The 23,212-nt window shown below is 47.4% G+C and overlaps 2 protein-coding genes across 3 annotated transcripts in view; one reads left to right on the top strand and one right to left on the bottom strand.

Annotated features, from left to right (window-relative positions):
- Positions 1–240: 240 nt before the first annotated feature.
- Positions 241–20,115, bottom strand: zc3h12b (zinc finger CCCH-type containing 12B). The gene is made up of 6 exons (XM_035527198.1): positions 19,917–20,115; positions 9,333–10,213; positions 6,624–6,763; positions 6,251–6,485; positions 5,998–6,104; positions 241–5,908 (listed from the first exon to the last, which is right to left on the bottom strand). The coding sequence occupies exons 1-6, from the start codon at positions 20,088–20,090 to the stop codon at positions 4,479–4,481; spliced, it is 2,967 nt and encodes a 988-aa protein (XP_035383091.1). The 5' UTR covers positions 20,091–20,115; the 3' UTR covers positions 241–4,478.
- Positions 19,481–23,212, top strand: part of zc4h2 (zinc finger, C4H2 domain containing) — a 7,575-nt gene continuing 3,843 nt past the window's right edge. The window contains exons 1-3 of one of the 2 annotated variants that reach the window (XM_027030037.2): positions 19,691–19,737; positions 20,713–20,820; positions 22,783–22,954. In XM_027030037.2, the coding sequence (XP_026885838.2) occupies positions 20,768–20,820; positions 22,783–22,954 (225 nt within the window). In that variant the 5' untranslated portion in view covers positions 19,691–19,737; positions 20,713–20,767. Of the gene's footprint in view, positions 19,738–20,712; positions 20,821–22,782; positions 22,955–23,212 lie in introns of both variants that reach the window. The other variant, XM_035527199.1, reaches the window with a different exon arrangement.

The raw sequence follows: 23,212 nt of genomic DNA, 5'->3' as shown, positions 1-23,212 counted from the left end.
CATGTTGGTGAGGATTTGAGCAAGATATGAAACCTGACTTACTCGGATTCATACGTTCAGACTGTCTTGAGTGGTCGTTGTGTTTCACAAGGAATCAGGAAGCAGTTTAGTTTGAATCTGGATTCCTTCTGAATTATAGTTAAGGTACCATGGCTGAACTCTCTTAACGATAAACTCAGCACTAGTTACACTGGGAGGTGGAGGTTCTGTGTTTGGAAAGAAACCACAACCAGAAAAAAATACAATTTTACCAACTGGGTTTGGCTTTATTGAAGAAAACAAACACATTTGTCATTGAGACTTACATTTTGTTTGAGTCCACAGACCCAAAGAGTTACAAAGTTCTTTCATCTTTTTTGGAGTTCAGGTTTTGACATTTTAAAACAAGTTTAAAAGCAAATGTTTTATTCAACAGGGAATAAAACAAACTACTTTGTCAGTTACAACACGAGACTAGTGCTCATATCACTCAGCCAACCTGTGTTTTTTATATACACACACACACACACGTGCACACCCCCACACACACACATATATATTGGCTAGATTTTGAGGACATAAGAGTTCTGCACTAATTCACAAATTGAACTGTTGCAAAGCGCTATAATAATTTCATCATCATAATTTACATCAAAGATATAGTCTTTCATTAAGGTTAAAGTTTAGAATAAAATTCTTCATTCCTGAGACTGGGTGTGTGAGTGAGTGAGAGTGAGCCGGTGTGTTCGCTGGTATTTTATACACGGACTTTTAATTTGTTTTTAATTTACAGATTTAAAACATCTCTGCAGTCCACAAGAGTCCAAAGTGCTCGTAGGGAAATGCGCCAACACTCATATCAAACTCCGTGTCAGTCACTGCGCTCAACCTTTAGGGTGGGTTTGGTTTTCCGCTTTTTTCAGAACGTTCTGGGATTCATTTCCGTAACTCTACATGTCAGTAAAAAGTTTAGAAGGTTGAGCTCAATCCAGAGAGCGAAGAGGCCTGTATCACTGTCAACCAATTAAAAATCAGATCACGATCAGGCCTGTGTCACTGTCAACCAATTAAAAATCAGATCAAGCTCAGGTCTGTGTCACTGTCAACCAATTAAAAATCAGATCACGATGAGGTCTGTGTCACTGTCAACCAATTAAAATTCAGTGCAGTGTAGATAAACTGGGACAATTCAGACTCACTAAGTTTTTGTGTTTATAAAAGTCACACACAGGGAAGGATAAATCTCTAAGGCAGGTGAAGGGTGTGTGAACATGTTATCTAAAGGTGTTCTGTTAGTCTGTACCACTATCGTAAAACATGTCATCTCCACGGCATCTCGGTCCAAGGTCAAGTGCTTACAAAAAGAATCAAAATTTCAAAATAAAAGCCAAATTCACCAGACAGCCACATGTGTGTACATTAAAGTTCATACTGACCATAGTAGTTCATTAAGAGTATTTATAGCACACAGTAACCCAAGCAAACTGGTTGTCAAGGCAACCAATATGTATGTATGTGTGTGTGTGTGTGAGTGTGCATGCTATAGCAGCGAGATGTGTACATAATGTGCTCTTACTTGGGTGAGCTGGTACATTTGTATGTGTGCACATATCTGTGAAAGCACTACTACTGTGCAAATGTATGTGGTTAAACGTTTGTTTTCAATATTTACAAAGAAAAATATGTGTGTGTGTGTGTGTGTGTGTGTGTGTGTGTGTGTGTGTGTGTGTTTGGATAGGAGCACACAGTGTGTGTGCATGTCATCCCTCGATTAATACATCAGAGAGGACAAGAGAAACAGAGAGAGGGATGAGAGATCAGGTGCAAGTGTGGCTGGCTACGACATCATAGGACGTGATGACGTCACAGGCGTGTGGAGTGAAGGAGATCTGCTTGGGTTCGTACCCGCAGCACATGAGCATGAGGAGAGATCCCTGTATGTAGACGTCTGCCCAGCAGGTTAAAAGCCTTCTGTATGGGCTACACTAGTGACACATAGTGTCACTAACATTATGGCATTAATGTCTCAGTATCCTTTTAAATAAAACTAAGCTTTTTATAGAACTATATATATATATATTCATATATTTGTATATAGACGATTCTGTACAGATCTTTTTTTTTAACAATCAAGAAATAGATACAATTTGTATCAACAAGCTAAGGTCGTTTCTGGACATTTGAGGTATGATGGCTTGCTGCATATGGGGGAGGGGAATTATGACACAACAGAGGTCAGTGATGTCATAGAGAACACGGCGGAACCTCGCAATGGCCAAAGTTCCACAACCTCTCAGCGTGTTCTTTAGAACCACAGAACCTCGTAGTGTGTTCTCTCCTTCCATGCTGAGAAAAGGAACCCAGACTGCATACATTTTTCATTAAAATATAAAACACTCTGATAAACGTTACTGTAAAACATCCATACACACACCCCTCCGCCGGGTTAGAGGGATGGTTTGGATAGTTGTGTCAAATTATTCCTTTATTCCTCATCCATCCATACAACTCTAATCCAGAGTCTCCCTGTGGAATGGAAAGAGGGCAGAGGTCAGAGGTTGGGGGGGTTGGGAGGCAGCAAACGACCTGTCAGTCAAATGTGAGAAACAACCCAACGACAGCCTGGTGTTCCGCGCGTGTGTGTATCGCGCAGGAAGAAACAGGTAGGCAGTGTGTCACCTTCCCACGAGCGGTAACGGAGCCCCATCAGGGCCCCACCTGCGCTCATGAAAACAAAAAACAAACAAACAATTTTTAAAAAAAAAGGTTTCACCCAGACGCCATGAGTGTCTCTGGGTCTGTAACATTCAAAGGTTTTCTGGGATATGATAATATACACAGCAGGGCGGAGTTAGACACGTCTCCCAGCACCAATCAGAAAAGAGATGCCTGTTACAAGCACTTTGCTGAGGAGAAACCTTCCCTCCGCCCTGAACACACACACACACACATTGGTTATAATCAAGTCACAATTACATCATTAGGAGTCTTACCTGACTAATTATCCAATTAAGTGTAGAACTCTCACGGTAGTATCTCATGCATCGACTCAGAGCTGATTAAAGCTATAATCAGTACATTTTTAAAACGCTAAATTTACACGGAAACAGACAAGTGTCAACCTAATAAACTGACAAAAGTCTTACCTCTGGAAAATACTGGCGTTAAACCATCTCCTGCATGAATCGGAACGGCAGAGTGTAAGCTCGGAATTCTTCCGATCTACCACGCCAGTCCAAAAAAACACCAGACCTACGGCAACTCAACAGGACCAAAAGGACCTGGCCAGAATCACGTAAACACCTCCAAACATCCTGGAGAATTCCTAACGCTTCAATACAGTTTGTGCACAATGCAGGAGTCTAGTGTCACACGTGAAAATAAACACTTCACACACTGATCACTGCTCATGAGCTAACTGTCCCAACGGCTGAATCTCTTTATCTGGGCGTGCAGCACATTATCTGTTTGGCCTCGCGTGAGCTGCACACAGGAATCTTTGTCATGGCTTTATCTGTGCAAGGTTAAGGAGGGCCCCTCCGACAGTGTTCCGACTGGTCTGGAAAGCTCCGCCCGAAACACCACCCAAGCAGCGTAGCCGTAGCCTACTGTCGATGCTAACCTCTAAAACAAAACTGGAACCTTCACACCCGTTCATAAAAACACTCAAATGTGAACACCTGCGGTGAGATCACTCTCATATAAGGCCAGAAAAGTTCAAAAGGTCAAAGTTCGTGCTTTGAGGTACTCAAAGAGTTCACGCTGCCATCTGCAGTTTCGCCTGTTCATCAAACACATGACAGAAGAACTTTAAGTTTTAAAAAAGTTACAATATTTACACAGGTGGAGGGGACCCACCACGCCACTGGTATTGCGCAAGTTCAGTCCGGATGAGGTTTGGACTTTTCTCAGAGCTCGGACTTTTTTCTAAGAATTAATTTGCCTTTTTAAAGTCAAAACCTGTCTGCGTGTCACACGACTACTCACATCATCCTGAATATTATCAGTTCATATCCAACTGTAAGTTTGTATTACTGTTTTAATTTACCAACTAGTGGATTAGTAATATTATTATATACCGCCAGACAGCAGCTGTTCTCAGATCAGTGCTGTGGCGTAACTGACCCTCAGTGACCTTGGGTACTTTGCTTTCCTGGCCTGATATCTTAAGTGCATTTTCTGCAGTTTTGGCCAAAATTGAAATCTAAATGTCAAGAGTACAAAGAACTCAGGAAAGGCCAAACTTATTGTTGTTCCTGGTGGACGTGTCGTGAGCCTCTGTGAACTATGACCCAACCCAAACCACGGCGGTGGACGTAACACTGCGAACGCTAATCAGGAAAAAACAGGAAAGAAAAGAAACCTGGAACGACACTTAACGCTCAACAATTAAAAGCAGAACTCCAGGGTGGACAGACGTGACCGACACAATCCAGGAGCGGGAAGGAATCCAGTGGCTGTCTGCGGTGGTTGTCCTGTCCGTCCCGTGCGGCTCAGGCTCAGTGACAGGACCGGAGTTTTGTGACGATGACGGCAGCCAGCTGCTGGGGGTCCGTCATGTGGGGGTTCTTCTCCATCACCGTGTGAACGACGTAGGCTGGGAAGATGTTGCAGAGGTTGCGGTAGGTCTGGTACTGATGCTCTGGTATGGGGTGGCGTTCCTGCGGTTCCAGGGCCGGCCCAGGGGCCGGTCCAGGCCCCGCGTCCCACGGCGACCTCCAGATCTGCTCCATCTTCTCCGGCATGCTGCGGACCATCACGCGCTCGCAGCACGGCGGCAGGCCTGGTGCCAGGCCGTAGGCGGCGTACGTGTAGGGCTCGCCGGCGCAGGGCAGCGGGTCCCAGCTGGCGTGCTGCTCCCTGCACAGCGGGGGGCGCCGCTGCCGGAGCGGGTTGCTCTCGTACAGGCGCGAGTCCGAGATGCTGTCCATGCGCGTCATGCCCAGCGAGCGGCCCTGTGGCGGCGGTCCGGACGCGGGCGGGGGGTAGTCGCCCGGGCAGCTGGAGCGTGCAGCCACGGTGACGTGCTGTGCGCGGGGCAGCAGGTGGGCGGGGGGCTGCTTGCGCGGGCCGGCCTTGGGCTCGTCGGCGCCGTAACTCTGGACCCGGCTCAGAGCCTCGTGCCGGAAGCCGTGCGCAAACGCCTGAAGGCGCGTCTGAGCGGGAGAGGGCGTCTGCGGACCCTTCGGACCCTCGTCCGGGCCGCCCTCCGCGGGGAACAGCTCCCCGCCCCCGTACGAGGAGAAGGACTCCGAGGAGTGGCTCCGCCCGGCTTCCGGGCACATGCCGGGGGTCCGCGCGGGGTAGCCAGCCGGCTCAGCCTGCTCCAGGCTGCAGAAGCTGTCCTGTACGCTTCCCAGGCTGAGCGTGGAGAAGTCGCTGAGCATGGAGTAGTATCCGTGGTCGCTGACCACCGAGTCGTACTTGGGAAAGGGGTCGGCGTAGGCCATAGACGCACCCTGGCTGTTGGTGACCAGTATGGGTGGGTACTGGATGCTGCCGGCGTGCTCCAGCGAGTTGTGGGCGAAGCGGTGCGACCCGGGAACGGGGCTGCTGGCCGAGCGCGTGTTCAGCGCCCCGGCCGCGTGGCTCTTGGCCGCCGGCGCGGTGGGAACGCTGAGCGCCGTCACAAGAGACGGGACAGAACTGGCCTCAGCCTTGCGTGCTGGGCACAGGCGTTCCTCCTGCTCACACACCGCCGAGCGGATGCTCGGGTCCGACTGACGCTTGGGCGTCACACGCTTGGTCTCCCCGTCACCCCTGGCGACCGCACCGAGGGCCACGCACTTGGCGAGGGCGCCCTCGCTCATGGTCTTGACGGCAGAGAGTTTGGCGAAGGCTCGGAGCTCGTCCGCCACGGAGCGGAGCGGCTGCGCGGCTCTCTCCGGGTGGTAGTACTTACACTTATGTCCGTACGTGCACTTCTTACCTGGAGAAGCAGGAACGGAGGGAAAATGGGAACGTTAGTGTGGCCCAAACATGGAACGCCACGGCGTTCCCGACTCGTGCCGTACTCACCGTAAGGACACGGTTGCTTCTTGTGTTCCGGGACCACGGGACGTTTGCGAAGGAAGTTCTCAAGGCTGGGACCATGTCTGCCTAGTGGGTCATCAGGAGGCATGAACCTATAAACACACACACAGAAACACAGAATAAACCTACAAACCAACACACACACAGATGATGTCGAAAGAGCGTGAGACAGATGGAGCGAATCAGGAGACACAGAAGCAAGCGAGACCCTGTTTCCACGGCAACAGGGCGAGCGTACTTGTCGTTGACGAAGCTGTACATGAGAAGGCGTTCCTCGATGAACTTCTTCCACTCGGGCTTCTCGTTCTGGAGGTCTCGGTAGTTGTCGTTGGATACGATGATTCCGTCCGAGTCGCAGGCCAGCTTGACAATGAAGCGGTCGTCATAGCAAACCACCCGTCGCCCCTGGACACGCCGCGATGGGGTGAAGACCAGGATCTTCTCCTTCTCCAACTTCCTCAGGATCTCCTGGTCTGCATGTGGAGAGAGATACACGTCACATGGTGCGACCACACTCACACTCTCTCTCTCTCTCTCTCTTACACACTCACACATACACACTCCCTCTCTTACACACTCACACACACACACACACACACACACACACACACCTGTTATGGGGGCGTCAGGTCTAGACTGCTCCTTCCTCCACGCCGGTACAAAAACGGTGATGTCACGATGACCTTTCTCCAGGAACCAATCAACTGCCAGCTGGATGCCCCGGCATGAGAAAACCTCTTTGTTTCCATGGCTACAAAGCAGCATCGACAGCATGTTACACACACACACACACACACAAACACACACGCTGCTTCACATGTGCACGCACAGAGGTTCATCGTCGGAAACCCCAGCCAGGACATGTTTGTTTGTATCCATGTTGCTGGTAGGCTATAGTGTTAAATGAGATGGGGCACTCAGGGGGCATTCGGGGGGCGGGGCCAGATCATCAGCTGGGTGTAAACACGGCAGGGCCTGTGAACGTGACTGGTTAAGGGCTTCAGATGAGAAGCTGCTGCATGAACCCTGAACAGTTCTGGCCTGACTAACTTTACGGTTCTGTCTGTATCAGCTTAAACGAACAAATCCAAGATGGCGTCATTCCTGCTAGTCGTAAATAATGTTTTACTCTCGCTGAAGTGAATCTAAAGAAAAAGAAGAACTTTATATGTACAGAAACATCACTGACTAAAACAACAGAAGAAAAAAGACAGAAACAGAAAAAAGGACATTTGAATAATAATAAATGATTATATAAGATTATATTTAATAATATGAGATTATATATAATAATAATATGATTATATATATATAATAATAATAATAATATATAATAATAAATGATTATATGTAATACTAATATGATTTTGTATAATAATATGACTATATATAATAATAATAATAACAATAATAATAACAATAAATGATTATTATATTATATTATAATAATATTATATCTAATAATAATAATAATAATAATAATATGTGATTATTATATTATATCTAATAATAATAATAATAAATTATTATTATATTATAATAATGTTATATCTAATAATAATAATATATGATTATTATATTATAATAATATATCTAATAATAATAAATGATTATTATATTATAATAACATATCTAATAATAATAATAATATATGATTATTATATTATATTATAATAATATATCTAGTAATAATAATAATAATAATAATAATAATAATAAATGATTATTATATTATAATAATATTATATCTAATAATAAGACTAATAAATGATTATTATATTATAATAATATTATATTTAATAATAATAATAAATGATTATTATATTATGATAATACTATATCTAATAATAATAATAATAAATGATTATTATATTATATTATAATAATATTATATCTAATAATAATAATATATGATTTGGGCCATGGACCGATATTGGAAACGTCTTTCCTGACCATGCAGCCAGTTTTATTCTAATCAATAGTCTTACCCACAGAGTACAACGGTTTCCTTGTTTCTGCAAAACAGTTCCTCATTTTTAGAACAGAAGTCTCCTGATGTTCACCTCACACACCTCTCCCTGTCTCGCCTGTGGGAGGCAGTAAACTGTCACAAGTTCAGTGTTCAGCTGTGTATTTCTTAAACAGTAATAATTAGAATAATAATTTGTTACTCAGTTTAATCGTTTGTAGGGTTGTTTTTCATTGCTATTCATTTTTTCTCCTGATATTAGTCATAGTGCCAATTCCAGCGTGTCTAGTTTTTGTGTTTTGTTTCTATTGTCATTTTGCCGTTCTGTTTCTGTGGTTTCTGGGTCTCGGTTCAGACGTAATCGTGGTTTTAAACCGTTTTAACCAGCTTCATTAACTGGATTTGTTCAGACTCGCATCCACGCAAATGTTTTGTCGACCTGCAGCAGATGCGGAACAAATCACAATGATGTTGATACGCTGAAGGAATCACGACACGGAACCCTAGAAACATCAAAATCTCTGAAACACGGCGATCTCGGGCCTTTGTCGGGAACGCCAGGCCTTACTCAGGAACACACGGCCATACTGGGGAAAGCCAGGCCTTACTCAGGAACACACGGCCATACTGGGGAACACAAGGCCTTGCTCGGGAATGCCAGGCCTTGCTCGGGAATGCCAGGCCTTGCTCGGGAACGCCAGACTTTACTCGGGAACGCCAGACCTTACTCGGGAACACCAGACCATGCTCTGCAGAGTGGCCCGTTAGCTCTGCTCTGCACAAACACCAGAACAGTGTCGAGACAAAATCAGCTCACACCTTCATGGCTGTAAGTGATGAGGTCTGCAAGCAGAGACCCAGACCCACATCACCATCGGAGGATGACCTCACAGTGGACGTCTGAGAGAAAAGCACCTGGACATGCCAGACATCACCTCACCACTTCACCTCACTTGCTTTACAAAACAACCAGTGAACATCAGTGTGAGACACGTTTCCCGTGTGAGCTGTTCGGAGCTCTGTGGTCACGTGACCTACTGCCAGAACAAATCCCTCGTTAGTGAGTTCATCTTACAAAGATACTGGGGCCCCGTTTCTTGACATCACTGTACTGTTGATATCCTCTAAACTAAGAGTGTGTTCTGGGTGATACTCGCTACCATCCCAAGATCCTCTCCGTGATACCACACTTCTGGGAAACCCAGACCAGATCCAATTCTGATGGAGGCTCAAGCTGAGTGAAAGGGGGTGGGGTCACAGGGGGTGGGGTCATGAGAACAGGGACAGGTCGTAATGAAACCCTCCCTCCCCTCTGTCTTTGGAAACCGTGAACGTACGACGTCTGTCCTACCTCATGGCCACGTTAGATCCGTCTACAACAATCGGCCGCAGGTTGTCACACGTGTCCGTGGTCTCGTCCTCCAGTGAGGCCTCGGGGCTGACCGTCTCCTTGGCGACAGCGCGGGGGGCCAGCCCAGCGGGGCCGGCAGGCGCCGGCGCTTCCAGCTCGCCCCGGCTGCCCAGACGGACCAGCTCGGCCAGCACGTCATTGATGAGGGCGCTGGACCCCAGCTTGGCCAGGACCGCCTCTACCTGCTCACCTGAGTAGCCCAGCTTCAGCGCAAACTCCATCTTGGTTTGGTAGTCTCGATCGCTGCTGGTGTGCACCTGGCCTGTGGGGGTGGGCGGGGCCAGCGAAGGTGTCTTCTGGGCGGAGTCGGCCCGCGCATCGTCTGCACGCAGCTCTTGCAGTGTGCTGCTCTGGCTGAAGCTGGGCCGGTCCAAACACGGCGAGCGGCACAGCTGCCGGTGTGGCTTCGTCGCCATCAGGGACTCCCGCCTTTTTCCAGCCCCGCCCCCTCCCGAGCTCCTGCTCCGCGACTGCACCTCCCCTTCACTCTCTGAGCTGCTCCCATCTTCATCGCCCTCGTCTGCCTGCTCCTCCTCTTCCTCGTCCTCCTCCTCAGGGGAGGTGTGGCCGGTGGGGGCCGGGCCGGGCTGCGGGTCACGGCACCAGGCGCGCTGCTCGGACTTCAGGCGCTGCAGCATGGCGCACGCGGCCGTCACCTGGGCGACGCCGCCCTGGAGCTCCAGCGCATGCTCACGAACCTGCACCACGGCGCAGCTCTCGTACTCGATGGCGGCGCGCAAGGACTGCAGGCGTCGCGGCAACCAGAGGGCGAGTCGCTCACGGTGCCTCTGCACAGGCGAAATCAGAGACGCGATGTAGTCCTGGAGGAACGAGAGAGCGAGGGAGGCAGAGAGAAAGGAAGGAGTGGGAGAAGAACAGAGGGGGAGACAGAACGTCAAAGTGAGTGGTGATCCAACAGCCATTATTTCAGAAGAACTGACAGACCTCGAAAAGATGAGATGACTATTTCTCTGAGCTCGCACACTCCCTCTCTGCATGTAGGTGTCAAAAAGAGATTAAAAAAAAAGCACAGGGATGAAAAAGTTCAAACACACCTTGTGACCACCACCGCACACATGCGCACACTTTCACACACACTAGAAGACTAGAAGTGACATAAATAATGTTTCTACTTGTGGGCACCAAAAAGCTGACTGGGTTGCATCGGTCACCTCTCATCTAATTGACTGAAAAGAACAGCATGTAACATTCTCCCAATGACCCAAAAACAAGCCCAAATGCCTCTAATGCAAAAAAATGTTTTAAAAACTTTGATAGTATAGTTTGTGACAGAAATATACTTGTGATGGTAGTATAGTTTGAGATGGTAGTACAGTTTGTGATGGTAACTATACTAATATCATAGAGTATGCTAAGACATTAGTATAGTTTGAGATGTTAGTATAGTTTGTGATGGTTGTATAGTTTGTGATGATAATATAGTTTAAGACATTAGTACAGTTTGAGACAGCATAGTTGGTGATGTTAGTATAATTTAAGACAGTATAATTTGTGATGTTAGTATAGTTTGAGATGGTAGTAGTTTGTAATGTTTGTATAGTTTGAGACGTTTGTATAGTTTGTGATGTTAGTAGTTTGTAATGGTAGCATAGTTTGAGATGGTAGTATACTCTGTGATGGCAGTATAGTTTAAGACATTAGTATAGTTTTAGATGTTAGTATAGTTTGAGATGGTAATACAATTTGTGATGTTAGTATAGTTTAAGACAGTATAGTTTGAGATGGTAGTAAAGTTTATGAGTAAAGTTTGTGATGGTTGTATAGTTTGTGATGTTAGTATAGTTTGTGATGGTAGTATAGTTTCTGATGTTAGCAGTTTGACACAGTATAGTTTGAGATGGTAGTATAGTTTGTGATGTTAGTAGTTTGAGATGTTTAGTATAGTTTGAGACAGTATAGTTTGAGACAGTAATATAGTTTGTGATGTTAGTAGTTTTAGATGGTAGTATAGTTTGTGATAGTACAGATTGAGACATTAATACAGTTTGAGATGGTAGTATAGTTTAAAACGTTAGTACAGTTTGAGACATTAGCATAGTTTCTGATAGTATAGTTTGAAATGTTTAGTATAGTTTGTGATGTTAGTATAGTTTGTGATGGTGGTATAGTTTGAGATGGTAGTATAGTTGTGATGGTAGTATAGTTTGAGACGTTTGCATAGTTTGAGATGGTTGTACAGTTTGTGATGTTAGTATAGTTTGTGATTGTACAGATTGATACATTAATACAGTTTGAGACGGTAGTATAGTTTAAGACGTTAGTAGTTTGAGACATTAGTAGATTGAGATGTTAATCGTTTGAGACGTTTGTATAGTTTGAGACGTTTGTACAGTTTGAGACAGTATAGTTTGAGATGGTAATATAGTTTGTGATGTTAGCATAGCTTGTGATGTTAGCATAGTTTCTGATGTTAGCATAGTTTCTGATGGTAGTAGTTTGAGATGTTTGTATAGTTTGTAATGTTTGTATAGTTTGAGATGGTAGTATAGTTTGAAATGATAATATAGTTTTAAGACGTTAGTACAGTTAGACATTAGTAGTTTGAGATGGCAGTATAGTTGTGATGGTAGTATAGTTTGAGACATTAGCATAGTTTGAGATGTTAGCATAGTTTGAGATGATAATTAGTTTGAGATCTTTAGTATAGTTTGAGATGTTAGTACAGTTTGAGATGATAATATAGTTTAAGATGTTAGTACAGTTTGAGACGTTAGTATAGTTTGAGACGTTACAGATCACCCTCACTCAAAAACACACCCTTACTCAAAAGTTAATTAGTCAAATTTCCCCATTTTCTTTCCAATCCTAACACCATCAAATGCTAATACTATCATGGCCCACCCACACCGTCCACAATCCTGTATGCAGAGCGTGTAAATATCTTAAACTGTTTTATGGTTTACAGAAGCTATTAGCCAGGTACATACCCATAATCCTCCCACAGTGAAGGAACGTGTGGGAATAACTTCAAGTTTACCATCATGTCTGGCTGTTGAATTGTTTAACAGCTTGGTTTGGTCTTTGTTACTGCTCTACATTATTAACTATTATAATAATTATGATATTTAATATAGCAGCTGTATAATTATATAGTGTAGAGTGGTATTTAGCCTGCTGGCATTCAGGTCTGTTGGCTGGTCTTTAAAATGCATGCAGAGGTTAATCAGAGCTTTATGGTGGCAGTGTATTCGTAACACGTCAAAAAAGAACAAAGCAGACATGGGAGTTTGGAGGCTGCCTCTCCACCAAGAGGAATTTGGAGAGTTCTTGGGTAACATGATTATGAAACTAAGTCTCTCTGAATAACAAATGTAATGATATGCTCATTGTAATTTGTTTGATAAACCATAATTTTCGTAATCATACTTTTCGTAACACTAGTAAACTGCAGCTCTTGACTGAGATGTTCAGAGTTTGTATTTTTACAAACTCACTCTGCAGACTTGCACTCTGTGGCGTCGTTCATCAGGGTACTTCAGGTAAACAACGCTGAAAATGAATCATAGGCTGTTCTCTTTACCAGCCACATTGTTTCATTCTGGGTTTTTTTTCTCAGATCAGATTTGCTGTCTTGACAGTTTACATTCATAATTGCAAGTGGCCTGTATCAGTCTGTAATGTGAATTCATCTGTTCTGCAAAGCGGGATGCGTGTGCACACTGATACGTTTTACATAAGTCACCTGCGTTAGTGCCAACAGAAAACACTACATTTCTGAGACGATGTCATATTTCTGAGATGACTTATGGTATTAAAACAGGCAAAATTGACATTCTTGGAGCTCACGTATATTTCACACCATGCCCTTATGAGCCGACATGATCAGGACAGTCCTGAAAGAATCAGATCTGTGTCACATTAAGGAAAAAAGTCAACTTTGAGTCACTTCTACCTGATAAGATCAGAGTAGAGCTATGGCATTCACAGACACCACCTCACGCACTGAAGAGACAGCCATGTCTCCAGTCCTGCTGGCCCATATCTGTCCTGAATCAGTCCTGCAGTCCCACATATGTCCTGAATCAGTCCTGTAGTCCCATATTTGTCCTGAATCAGTCCTGTAGTCCCACATATGTCCTGTGTCAGTCCTGCAGTCCCACATCTGTCCTGAGTCAGTCCTGTAGTCCCATATCTGTCCTGAGTCAGTCCTGTAGTCCCACATCTGTCCTGTGTCAGTCCTGTAGTCCCACATCTGTCCTGTGTCAGTCCTGTAGTCCCACATATGTCCTGAGTCAGTCCTGCAGTCCCACATATGTCCTGAGTCAGTCCTGCAGTCCCACATATGTCCTGAGTCAGTCCTGTAGTCCCATATCTGTCCTGAGTCAGTCCTGTAGTCCCATATCTGTCCTGAATCAGTCCTGTAGTCCCATATATGTCGTGTTGTTCATTTCTGGCGTTGCAGTGACCAACACTTTTATTGTTCACTGGAGTGTTAGTCTAGAAATGTAATTAGAAACAGTATAAACCTTCATTACAACGTACATATGCGAGAGAGAGAGAGAGAGAGAGAGAGAGAGAGAGAGGGAGAGAGGGAGAGAGAGAGAGGGAGAGAGGGAGAGAGAGAGGGAGAGAGAGAGAGAGGGAGAGAGAGAGAGAGAGAGAGAGTGCACACGTCTGCGTAATTCTGTTTATGTGAAAAGTACTGTAGTGTAGGCTGTAGTTTGAACTGTGTGTGTGTGTGTGTGTGTGTGTGTGTGTGTGTGTGTGTGTGTGTGTGTGTGTGTAAGGTGAGATCACCATCCAGCTATGAGAGGCTTCTCCATGCTCATGACACTGGTCGCCTAGCAACACAGTCCTGTCATCAGCTAACTGCTTTTTAGCAGTCACGACTAACACAAAACACTGAACATGCACACACACACACACACACACACACACACACATACATACACACACACACACACACACATTCACCCTCACACGCACTCACACACACACTCACACATGCACACACACACGCACACACACACGCACACACACACACAATGTTGATTTTTCCTCATGATATGGTTGTGTTTACTTGCCCATCACATTGCTCCATGTAATTCTAGCATTTATGTGTCTGTGTGTGTGTGTGTGTGTGTGTGTGTGTGTGTGTGTGTCTGTGTGTGTGGGTGAGTGTGTGTGGGTGTCTGGGTGAGTGTGTGTGACTGTGTGAGTGTGTGTGAGTGTGTGTGTGTGTCTGTGAGAGAGAGCAGAATAACAGCACTGGAAATTACAAGCTTATGACATCAGGGGCTTTCTCTCTCCCCGCCTCCCCCTCCCCTCTCTCCCCCCCTCCCCCTCCCCCTCTCCCCCTCCCCCTCTCCCCGGATTTCCTCCTCCACCATGACATGACTATTGCAGGAGTCGTGACGCTGGGTTTCCAGTGCTGTGGTCCCCAGGGTCGTGATCCACTCTTAGATGCTGCAGCGCTCCCACCTAACAGCTGACTCCAGGTCAGCATGCAGCACATACCTCTGCTGAGCTTGACAGCACCGCTCCGTAACGGCTGACTCCAGGTCAGCATGAAGCACAGCAGCCTCTGCTGAGCTTAGCAATGCTGCTGTTCCAACAGCTGATCTCAGATCAGCTTTAGTCAGTGGTCTCTGCTGTTGTCAGCAGGAGCCCTTCTTAATAACTGATCTCAGATCAGTGTAAAGTCAACCCCTTTTTTAGTGTGTGGTTTTATTTTGACTTGTTTGTATGTTCTGGTGCCATCTGCAGCATGTGCAGTAGAGCTGTAACTCCGTGTTCGTTTGCATGGAACCCGATAAAAAAAGTGCTGGTTGCAGGTTTATAGTGTAATTTACACACTTCAGTGAGTGGAGGCAGGAACACAGTCTACGTGGCATCTGGAAATCTGAACACAGAAATCTGCACAGAGCCACTTACGACCACAGCTACTCATCACAACCACAGCTACTCTCACAAGCACAGCACCTTTTATGATCACAGCTTCACTTAAAACCACAGCTTCACTGCAACTAGTGTTTTTCCAGCCCTTAATTAGAAACTGTGCTGAAGTGACTACAGCCACCACACACCTATTCTTCTAGAAAAGCTACATCTCATCTTTTCCTTCTTAATATCAACAAAGACCAAGGTGACAGTCTCACCTGAACAAGATTTCATGTGCGCATAAAATTTACATGTATATTTACAGCACTTAGCGAACACTTGTATCCAGGCAACTCACACACATTATCCAGACACCAGTACATGTTCTCCTTGAGAATCAAACCCCTGACCTTGTAAACTACAACACAACCACACGTCTGTGTCCAACTACCCTGTTTACAGAACTCTGGAGTCTAGAAGCTACAGCCGGTTTCTGCTGGACTGTGATTCTTCAGAAGAGGCTCAAACAAACACTTCTGGTGTGGAAGGCAGTTGGACTCTCACACAACCACCTGTAAGTCACAGTTTAGGGTCTGAACAGTGCGAAGATCCAGTACAGCTGGAGGACCAGTAATCTAGAGATCTGCTCTAGCACACGAATAGCTCTAGATAACCAGCAACCCAAGGATCAGCTCTAGAGTTCCAGTAATCTAGAGATCTGCTCTAGAGTATCACTAACAATGTACATTGATGCTGGCGCAGCAGCAGGTGTGTGTGTGTGTGTGGAGAAATCAGATTTAGAATAAAGGGGTGCAGGATCTGTTCTGAGATCAGCTCTAGAGCCGTTACATGTGATATGCTGGCACTGAGGCCTTGTAACAACCAGCCCTGCACAAGTAGAGGCGATATCACAGGGTGAGAATGTCTCTCTGTAACCAAGCAGTTAACCTCTGTGAAGAGACCACACCTGAGTGGTAGAAAGTTAAACAACCTGACACATCTCTCTCTCTCTCTCTCTCTCTCTCTCTCCCTCCCTCCCTCTCTCATGCTTCTTGTTGTTAACACATTGTATGATGCCAAGCACATGCCAGGAGTCACAGATTTCTAAATGTTTCATCTCCACTTTAACTGTCTCTTAAACCGTTGATTTAGAATCTTGGTGCTTTCACCAGGGTGTGTCTAGACATGCCAACGCTACAGTTCAGCTGGATCTTGCTCACCCTCTCTCCTCCTCTCTAGACCCTCTCTCCCCCTCTCTAGACCCCCTCTCCCTCTCTCCTCCTCTCTAGACCCCCTCTCTCCTCCTCTCTAGACCCCCTCTCTCCCCCTCTTTCCTCCTCTCTAGACCCCCTCTCTCCCCCTCTCTAGACCCCCTCTCCCTCTCTCCTCCTCGCTCCTCCTCTCTAGACCCCCTCTCTCCTCCTCTCTAGACCCTCTCTCCCCCTCTCTCGACCCCCTCTCTCCTCCTCTCTCCCCCTCTCTAGACCCCCTCTCTCCTCCTCTCTAGACCCTCTCTCCCCCTCTCGACCCCCTCTCTAGACCCCCTCTCTCCCCCTCTCTAGACCCCCTCTCCCTCTCTCCTCCTCTCTAGACCCCCTCTCTCCCCCTCTCTCCTCCTCTCTAGACCCCCTCTCTCCCCCTCTCCCTCTCCTCCTCTCTAGACCCCCTCTCCCTCTCTCCTCCTCTCTAGACCCCCTCTCTCCCCCTCTCTCCTCCTCTCTAGACCCCCTCTCTCCCCCTCTCTCCTCCTCTCTAGACCCTCTCTCCCCCTCTTGACCCCCTCTCTAGACCCCCTCTCTCCCCCACCCAGACACACCCCCCTCTCTCCTCCTCTCTCCTCCTCTCTAGACCCTCTCTCCCCCTCTCTAGACCCCCTCTCCCTCTCTCCTCCTCTCTAGACCCCCCTCTCCCTCTCTCCTCCTCTCTAGACCCCCTCTCCCTCTCTCCTCCTCTCTAGACCCCCCCTCTCCCTCTCTCCTCCTCTCTAGACCCCCTCTCCCTCTCTCCTCCTCTCTAGACCCCCCTCTCCTCCACCCAGACACCCCCCCTCTTCTCCTCTCTAGACCCCCTCTCCTCCTCTCTAGACCCCTCTCTCCTCCTCTCTAGACCCCCTCTGTCCTCCTCTCTAGACCCCCTCTCCTCCTCTCTAGACCCCCTCTCCTCCTCTCTAGACCTGTCCCTCATCTCTTGTTTTTCTGTTCTCTGTCTTCACCTCCTTCATAACAAGGCCACCATTCACACACACACACACACACACGCGCACGCACACACAGGAGTTTATGCTGGCTTGTTTCGTAGCAACAAGTGGAGTGAGCTGTGCTTTAGAGCATTGCAGTAGGTCTTTCTGAGGCCTGTGGTGAAGCTGAGTACAGACCCTCCAAAGAATAAAGACCCTCCACAGGTGTGTAGAGTAGGGCTGCAGTAATGTATTGTTTTAGTAACTGAGTATTCTATTATTATTATTAATATTCAAACTATTTTTAAAAGTATCCATTATAATTTTTCACACGACATTTTTATTTTTCACATTTTTCAACGTGAAACGTGCAGAACGTACATTTGTGAATTGAGTCAAGAAACATTATTTTGAATGGCAAGCACAGAATAGTTTGGTTCACACACATGAAAAATATAAACCAGTTAAAACAAATGAAAAAACAAAAATGCCATTTGCTAAGTGGGTCTTAACATCTGTGCAGAAAGAGGTTTTGAGAACAGTAGCTAGATGTCTCAGAACACAGAAGTATATTCCTTCCTCAGTGCATAAAAGGTGACACCCAAACTACGAATCTGTTCATTCATTCATTCTAAATACGACTGTAGGTAATGTAACTCACTCCAGACTGTTTACTATAAATACCTGCTGTATAGATCCAGGAATGGAAAAGTCAACATCTCTGCTAATAAACTCCAGTATTTCACAATCTCACCTACATGGCAACGTAGCTACTCTGACGGCTAACCCTCCAGAAAATAGCAGTGACATGACTGCACGACCTTCAGAGTCAGGCGCGATCGCTTGGCTGTGTGAACCTCTCCTGTCTCTGCAGTGATTACCCAGTAGTCTCCATCGCTTGCTAATGATTCAAGAAAATACAATACAATACTTCAAAAGAGTACAGACCCTCCATATAGGAGTACAGACCCTCCATATAGTAGCACAGACCCTCCATATAGGATATAAACAGACCCTCCATACAGGATACATACAGACCCTCCATATAGGATATAAACAGACCCTCCATACAGGATACATACAAACCCTCCATATAGTAGCACAGACCCTCCATACAGGATACATACAGACTCCCATATAGGAGCACAGACCCTCCATATAGGATACATACAAACCCTCCATATAATAGCACAGACCCTCCATACAGGATACATACAGACTCTCCATATAGTAGCACAGACCCTCCATATAGGAGCACAGACCCTCCATACAGGATACATACAGACTCTCCATATAGTAGCACAGACCCTCCATATAGGAGTACAGACCCTCCATATAGGAGCACAGACCCTCCATACAGGATACATACAGACTCTCCATATAGTAGCACAGACCCTCCATATAGTAGCACAGACCCTCCATATAGGAGCACAGACCCTCCATATATTAGCACAGACCCTCCATATAGTAGCACAGACCCTCCATACAGGATACAAACAGACCCTGCATATAGGATACATACAGACCCTCCATATAGTAGCACAGACCCTCCATATAGTAGCACAGACCCTCCATATAGTATGAGTACAGAACCTACATACAGAATACATACAGACCCTCCATATAGTAGCACAGACTCTCCATATAGGATACATACACAAAACATGTGCTGACTGGATTTTGGGGGTAATGTGGTCTGGTTCCACATCTCTCCGTTTCCAGGTTTCCCCTGGGAGGACCGTACGGTGTTGAAGGAGCGTCCCTGTCTTTAAAGTCCTGTTCACTCCACACCGATGTGATAACACATACAGCTCGCTTTGGACATGCCGCGTTTATGTGCTTCACGCGGAGTATTCCGTTACCCACGAGACCCCTGCAGGACGTAGCCGAGCGTGACGCCTTTGTGCGCTGCACCGGAGCTCCGAGGCACCGGGCTCTGACGCTGCCGCATGACCTGTCACGTGCCTCCGCACGGACCTCAACTTTGGCCTGTTAGTGTTTTGTTGTCAAACTTCCTGCGGTGGACGCAGTGGCACGTGCACAACACTGGCAAAACGCGACCCAAACAATCCATCCAGGAAACACCTGATGCGGTAGAGTGAAGCGAGCGTGCGTGTGCTCGTGTAATCAGTTATTTTTCGAGGTGTGCAAAACGCTGCTTGTAAGTGCATTTACCGACATATGCAAGCATTTGCCAACAGCACGACAACACAGTTCAAAGCCCAGCCGGACTCTGCAAACACGGGCAGAGCACAAGTCGTGAGCATCGCGTCACACCACGGCGAGGAACACTAACAACGGTAACCGGGCTGGAGTGTTTTCCGGCAGGTAAAGCATTAACGGACACCGTCGCTGCACGCTAGATGCTGTAAGAGAAACCGCGTGAGTGGAAATATCCCCAGATCTTAATGCTTAGGTCTGCGAGCCAGGCTCACGAGCTGAGCTGGGCCACAGAGCGGTCCTAACGCTGAGACCACACACACACACACACACACACACACACGTACCTTCGCCTTGTGGCAGTCTTCCTCTTTACCATTGTCGATGGTCACACTGCAGCTCGCGTCGCTAGCACCGGCGGTGCCGCAGCTCACCCTCACGCGGAAAACCCGCTCGATGTGCGTGATGGAGCGCTGTAGCAAGGGGCCTGCACTCGCGGGCGCTGCGATCTCCAAACGCATTTATTATAGCGGATAATCAACGCGAGCGGCGATCACGACGCGCTGCGGGCGCGCGGGGCGGACCTCCTCGGCCTCGCCTCACGGGTTGAGCCGTCGCGGCGGAAACGAAAGGCGGGATTCACGGTTTTGCGCGGCCGACCATCACGCCGAACCGTCCGCACTGGCCGAATCCCTTCACCAGCTCGTGCCTACGCCACAGCAGCCCGGCTGCCTCCCACTGCTCGTCTCTTAGCAACAAGTCGGACGCCCCCTGTCGGACGCCCCCTGTCGCAAGTCTGGCTGCAGGAGCCGTGCGTGTCGCGCATCCTTGCCGCACGCTCGCAGCGCTGCTGCTACCGTAGCACGTGGGCGGCCGGGACACCGGCGGTGCAGCTATGCACTGTTAGACACGCGCGTCAACGTCAGTGCACGTGCACTGCCATGCACGCGGGCCGAAATGAGCAGATTAGTAGAACTGATCTGAGAATTGATCGGTGACGTGGCGGACCGTTAACCACGCTTAGTCGGAGCGAGGACCCTTGTCTTCGCGGTACCGTGTTTACAAGCGTCGCCTTGCAACTCGCAAAGGTTGGTGGGAAGTTGAGTTTTCATGCTCGTTTAGAGCCACTGCCTTCATCCACAGCTGGTGAGCACCTCCGTACTCAGTTCTTACGAGTCGCTCACGTTAATACCTCGGGATGGCGGACGAACAGGAGATTATGTGCAAGCTGGATAATATTAGAGAAATAAGGTGAGTTGTTTGGTCGTTGAGAATGTCGCTGGTTTAGCTGAGCTAAGACGCAGGTTTGGTCGTGAACAAGTGGTGAGTTTGGTTTGGACGTAGCGCAGCCAGACGCTTGGCTGGTTAGGGTTAACCGAGCCTTGGTTAGGGTAAGGGTTCACACAGCCTGGGTTAGGGTTAGGGTTAACACAGCCTGGGTTAGGGTAAGGGTTCACACAGCCTGGGTTAGGGTTAGGGTTCACAGCCTGGGTTAGGGTAAGGGTTCACACAGCCTGGGTTAGGGTAAGGGTTCACACAGCCTGGGTTAGGGTAAGGGTTCATACAGCCTGGGTTAGGGTTAGGGTTAACACAGCCTGGGTTAGGGTTAGGGTTCACAGCCTGGGTTAGGGTAAGGGTTCACACAGCCTGGGTTAGGGTTAGGGTTCACACAGCCTGGGTTAGGGTTAGGGTTCACACAGCCTGGGTTAGGGTTAGGGTTAACACAGCCTGGGTTAGGGTTAGGGTTAACCGAGCCTTGGTTAGGGTAAGGGTTCACACAGCCTGGGTTAGGGTTAGGGTTCACACAGCCTGGGTTAGGGTAAGGGTTCACACAGCCTGGGTTAGGGTAAGGGTTCACACAGCCTGGGTTAGGGTTAGGGTTAACCGAGCCTTGGTTAGGGTAAGGGTTCACACAGCCTGGGTTAGGGTTAGGGTTCACACAGCCTGGGTTAGGGTAAGGGTTCACACAGCCTGGGTTAGGGTTAGGGTTAACACAGCCTGGGTTAGGGTAAGGGTTCACACAGCCTGGGTTAGGGTTAGGGTTAACACAGCCTGGGTTAGGGTAAGGGTTCACACAGCCTGGGTTAGGGTTAGGGTTAACGCAGCCTGGGTTAGGGTAAGGGTTCACGCAGCCTGGGTTAGGGTAAGGGTTAACACAGCCTGGGTTAGGGTTAGGGTTCACACAGCCTGGGTTAGAGTAAGGGTTAACACAGCCTGGGTTAGGATAAGGGTTAACACAGCCTGGGTTAGGGTAAGGGTTAACACAGCCTGGGTTAGGATAAGGGTTAACACAGCCTGGGTTAGGATAAGGGTTAACACAGCCTGGGTTAGGATAAGGGTTAACACAGCCTGGGTTAGGGTTAACACAGCCTGGGTTAGGGTTAGGGTTAACACAGCCTGGGTTAGGGTTAACACAGCCTGGGTTAGGGTTAGGGTTAACACAGCCTGGGTTAGGGTTAGGGTTCACACAGCCTGGGTTAGGGTAAGGGTTCACACAGCCTGGGTTAGGGTTAGGGTTAACACAGCCTGGGTTAGGGTTAGGGTTAACACAGCCTGGGTTAGGGTTAGGGTTAACACAGCCTGGGTTAGGGTTAGGGTTAACGCAGACAAACATGCCACAATAGCCTAACCAGGTAGCTTCAAACACTGCCCATGCATTGGCTCGCAGATTTCTTACACACTTATTACATATTTATTACTGTAAATCAATGTGTGGCTTCAGGACCATGGAACGTATCTGAACTACATTTATATCATGCATGTGTCAGGAAATAGAAAAACATCCTCAGTCCCTCACGTTCACAGGAGTGAGCAGGTGGGTATGGCACGTTGCGTGAGTTTGAACTACGGATCAGGGTCACGTTTTAATATTCACAAGATAAAAAAATTGCTGTCTTAGCGGGGGATGAGGTGTAATATGTGCACCTGGGACGTGTGTTTAATGTATTAAAGTATATGGGTAAACACTGGAAATATGATGCACCCAGACACAAACAGGTCCAGAATTGTGATTCCTGTGATGTATAATTGAACTAAATTGTGTATTAGGTTAAATGAACTCGCCTGTGCTTTAAACCTGGACTGAGTTATACTTCTGAGTTATGTATGCTATAGCACCGTAATAAATTAGATATGACCTTTCTTCTGAGGCACTGAGATTTGTGGGGACAGAACAGGAGTATTGGGGACTCAAGGTGTTGGTGCGGTGTGCAGGAATAAGACAGTGCAGATGGAGAAGTTGAAGGCTCGGCTGCGTGGTGAATTCCAGGCTCTGGAGAGTGAGAAGAGGCACCTGCATGAGTACAAACAAGAAATGGACCTGCTCCTACAGGAAAAGATGGCACACGTGGAGGAGCTCCGGCTCATACACACAGATATTAATGTGGTGGGAGCACACACAAACACACACACACACACACACACACACACACACACACACACATACACACATACGCAGGCACACGCACACACACATACACACACACACACACACACAGGCACACACACACGCAGGCACACATACACACGCAGGCACACACACACACGCAGGCACACGCACACACACATACGCAGGCACACACACACATACACACACATACGCAGGCACACGCACACACACACACGCAGGCACACACACAGACAT

This window comes from Electrophorus electricus, chromosome 6, assembly GCF_013358815.1.
Source record: "Electrophorus electricus isolate fEleEle1 chromosome 6, fEleEle1.pri, whole genome shotgun sequence".
Classification (NCBI taxonomy): domain Eukaryota; kingdom Metazoa; phylum Chordata; class Actinopteri; order Gymnotiformes; family Gymnotidae; genus Electrophorus; species Electrophorus electricus.
The sequence above is the reverse complement of the archived record's forward strand: the minus strand, read 5'-3'. Positions and strand labels throughout refer to the sequence as shown.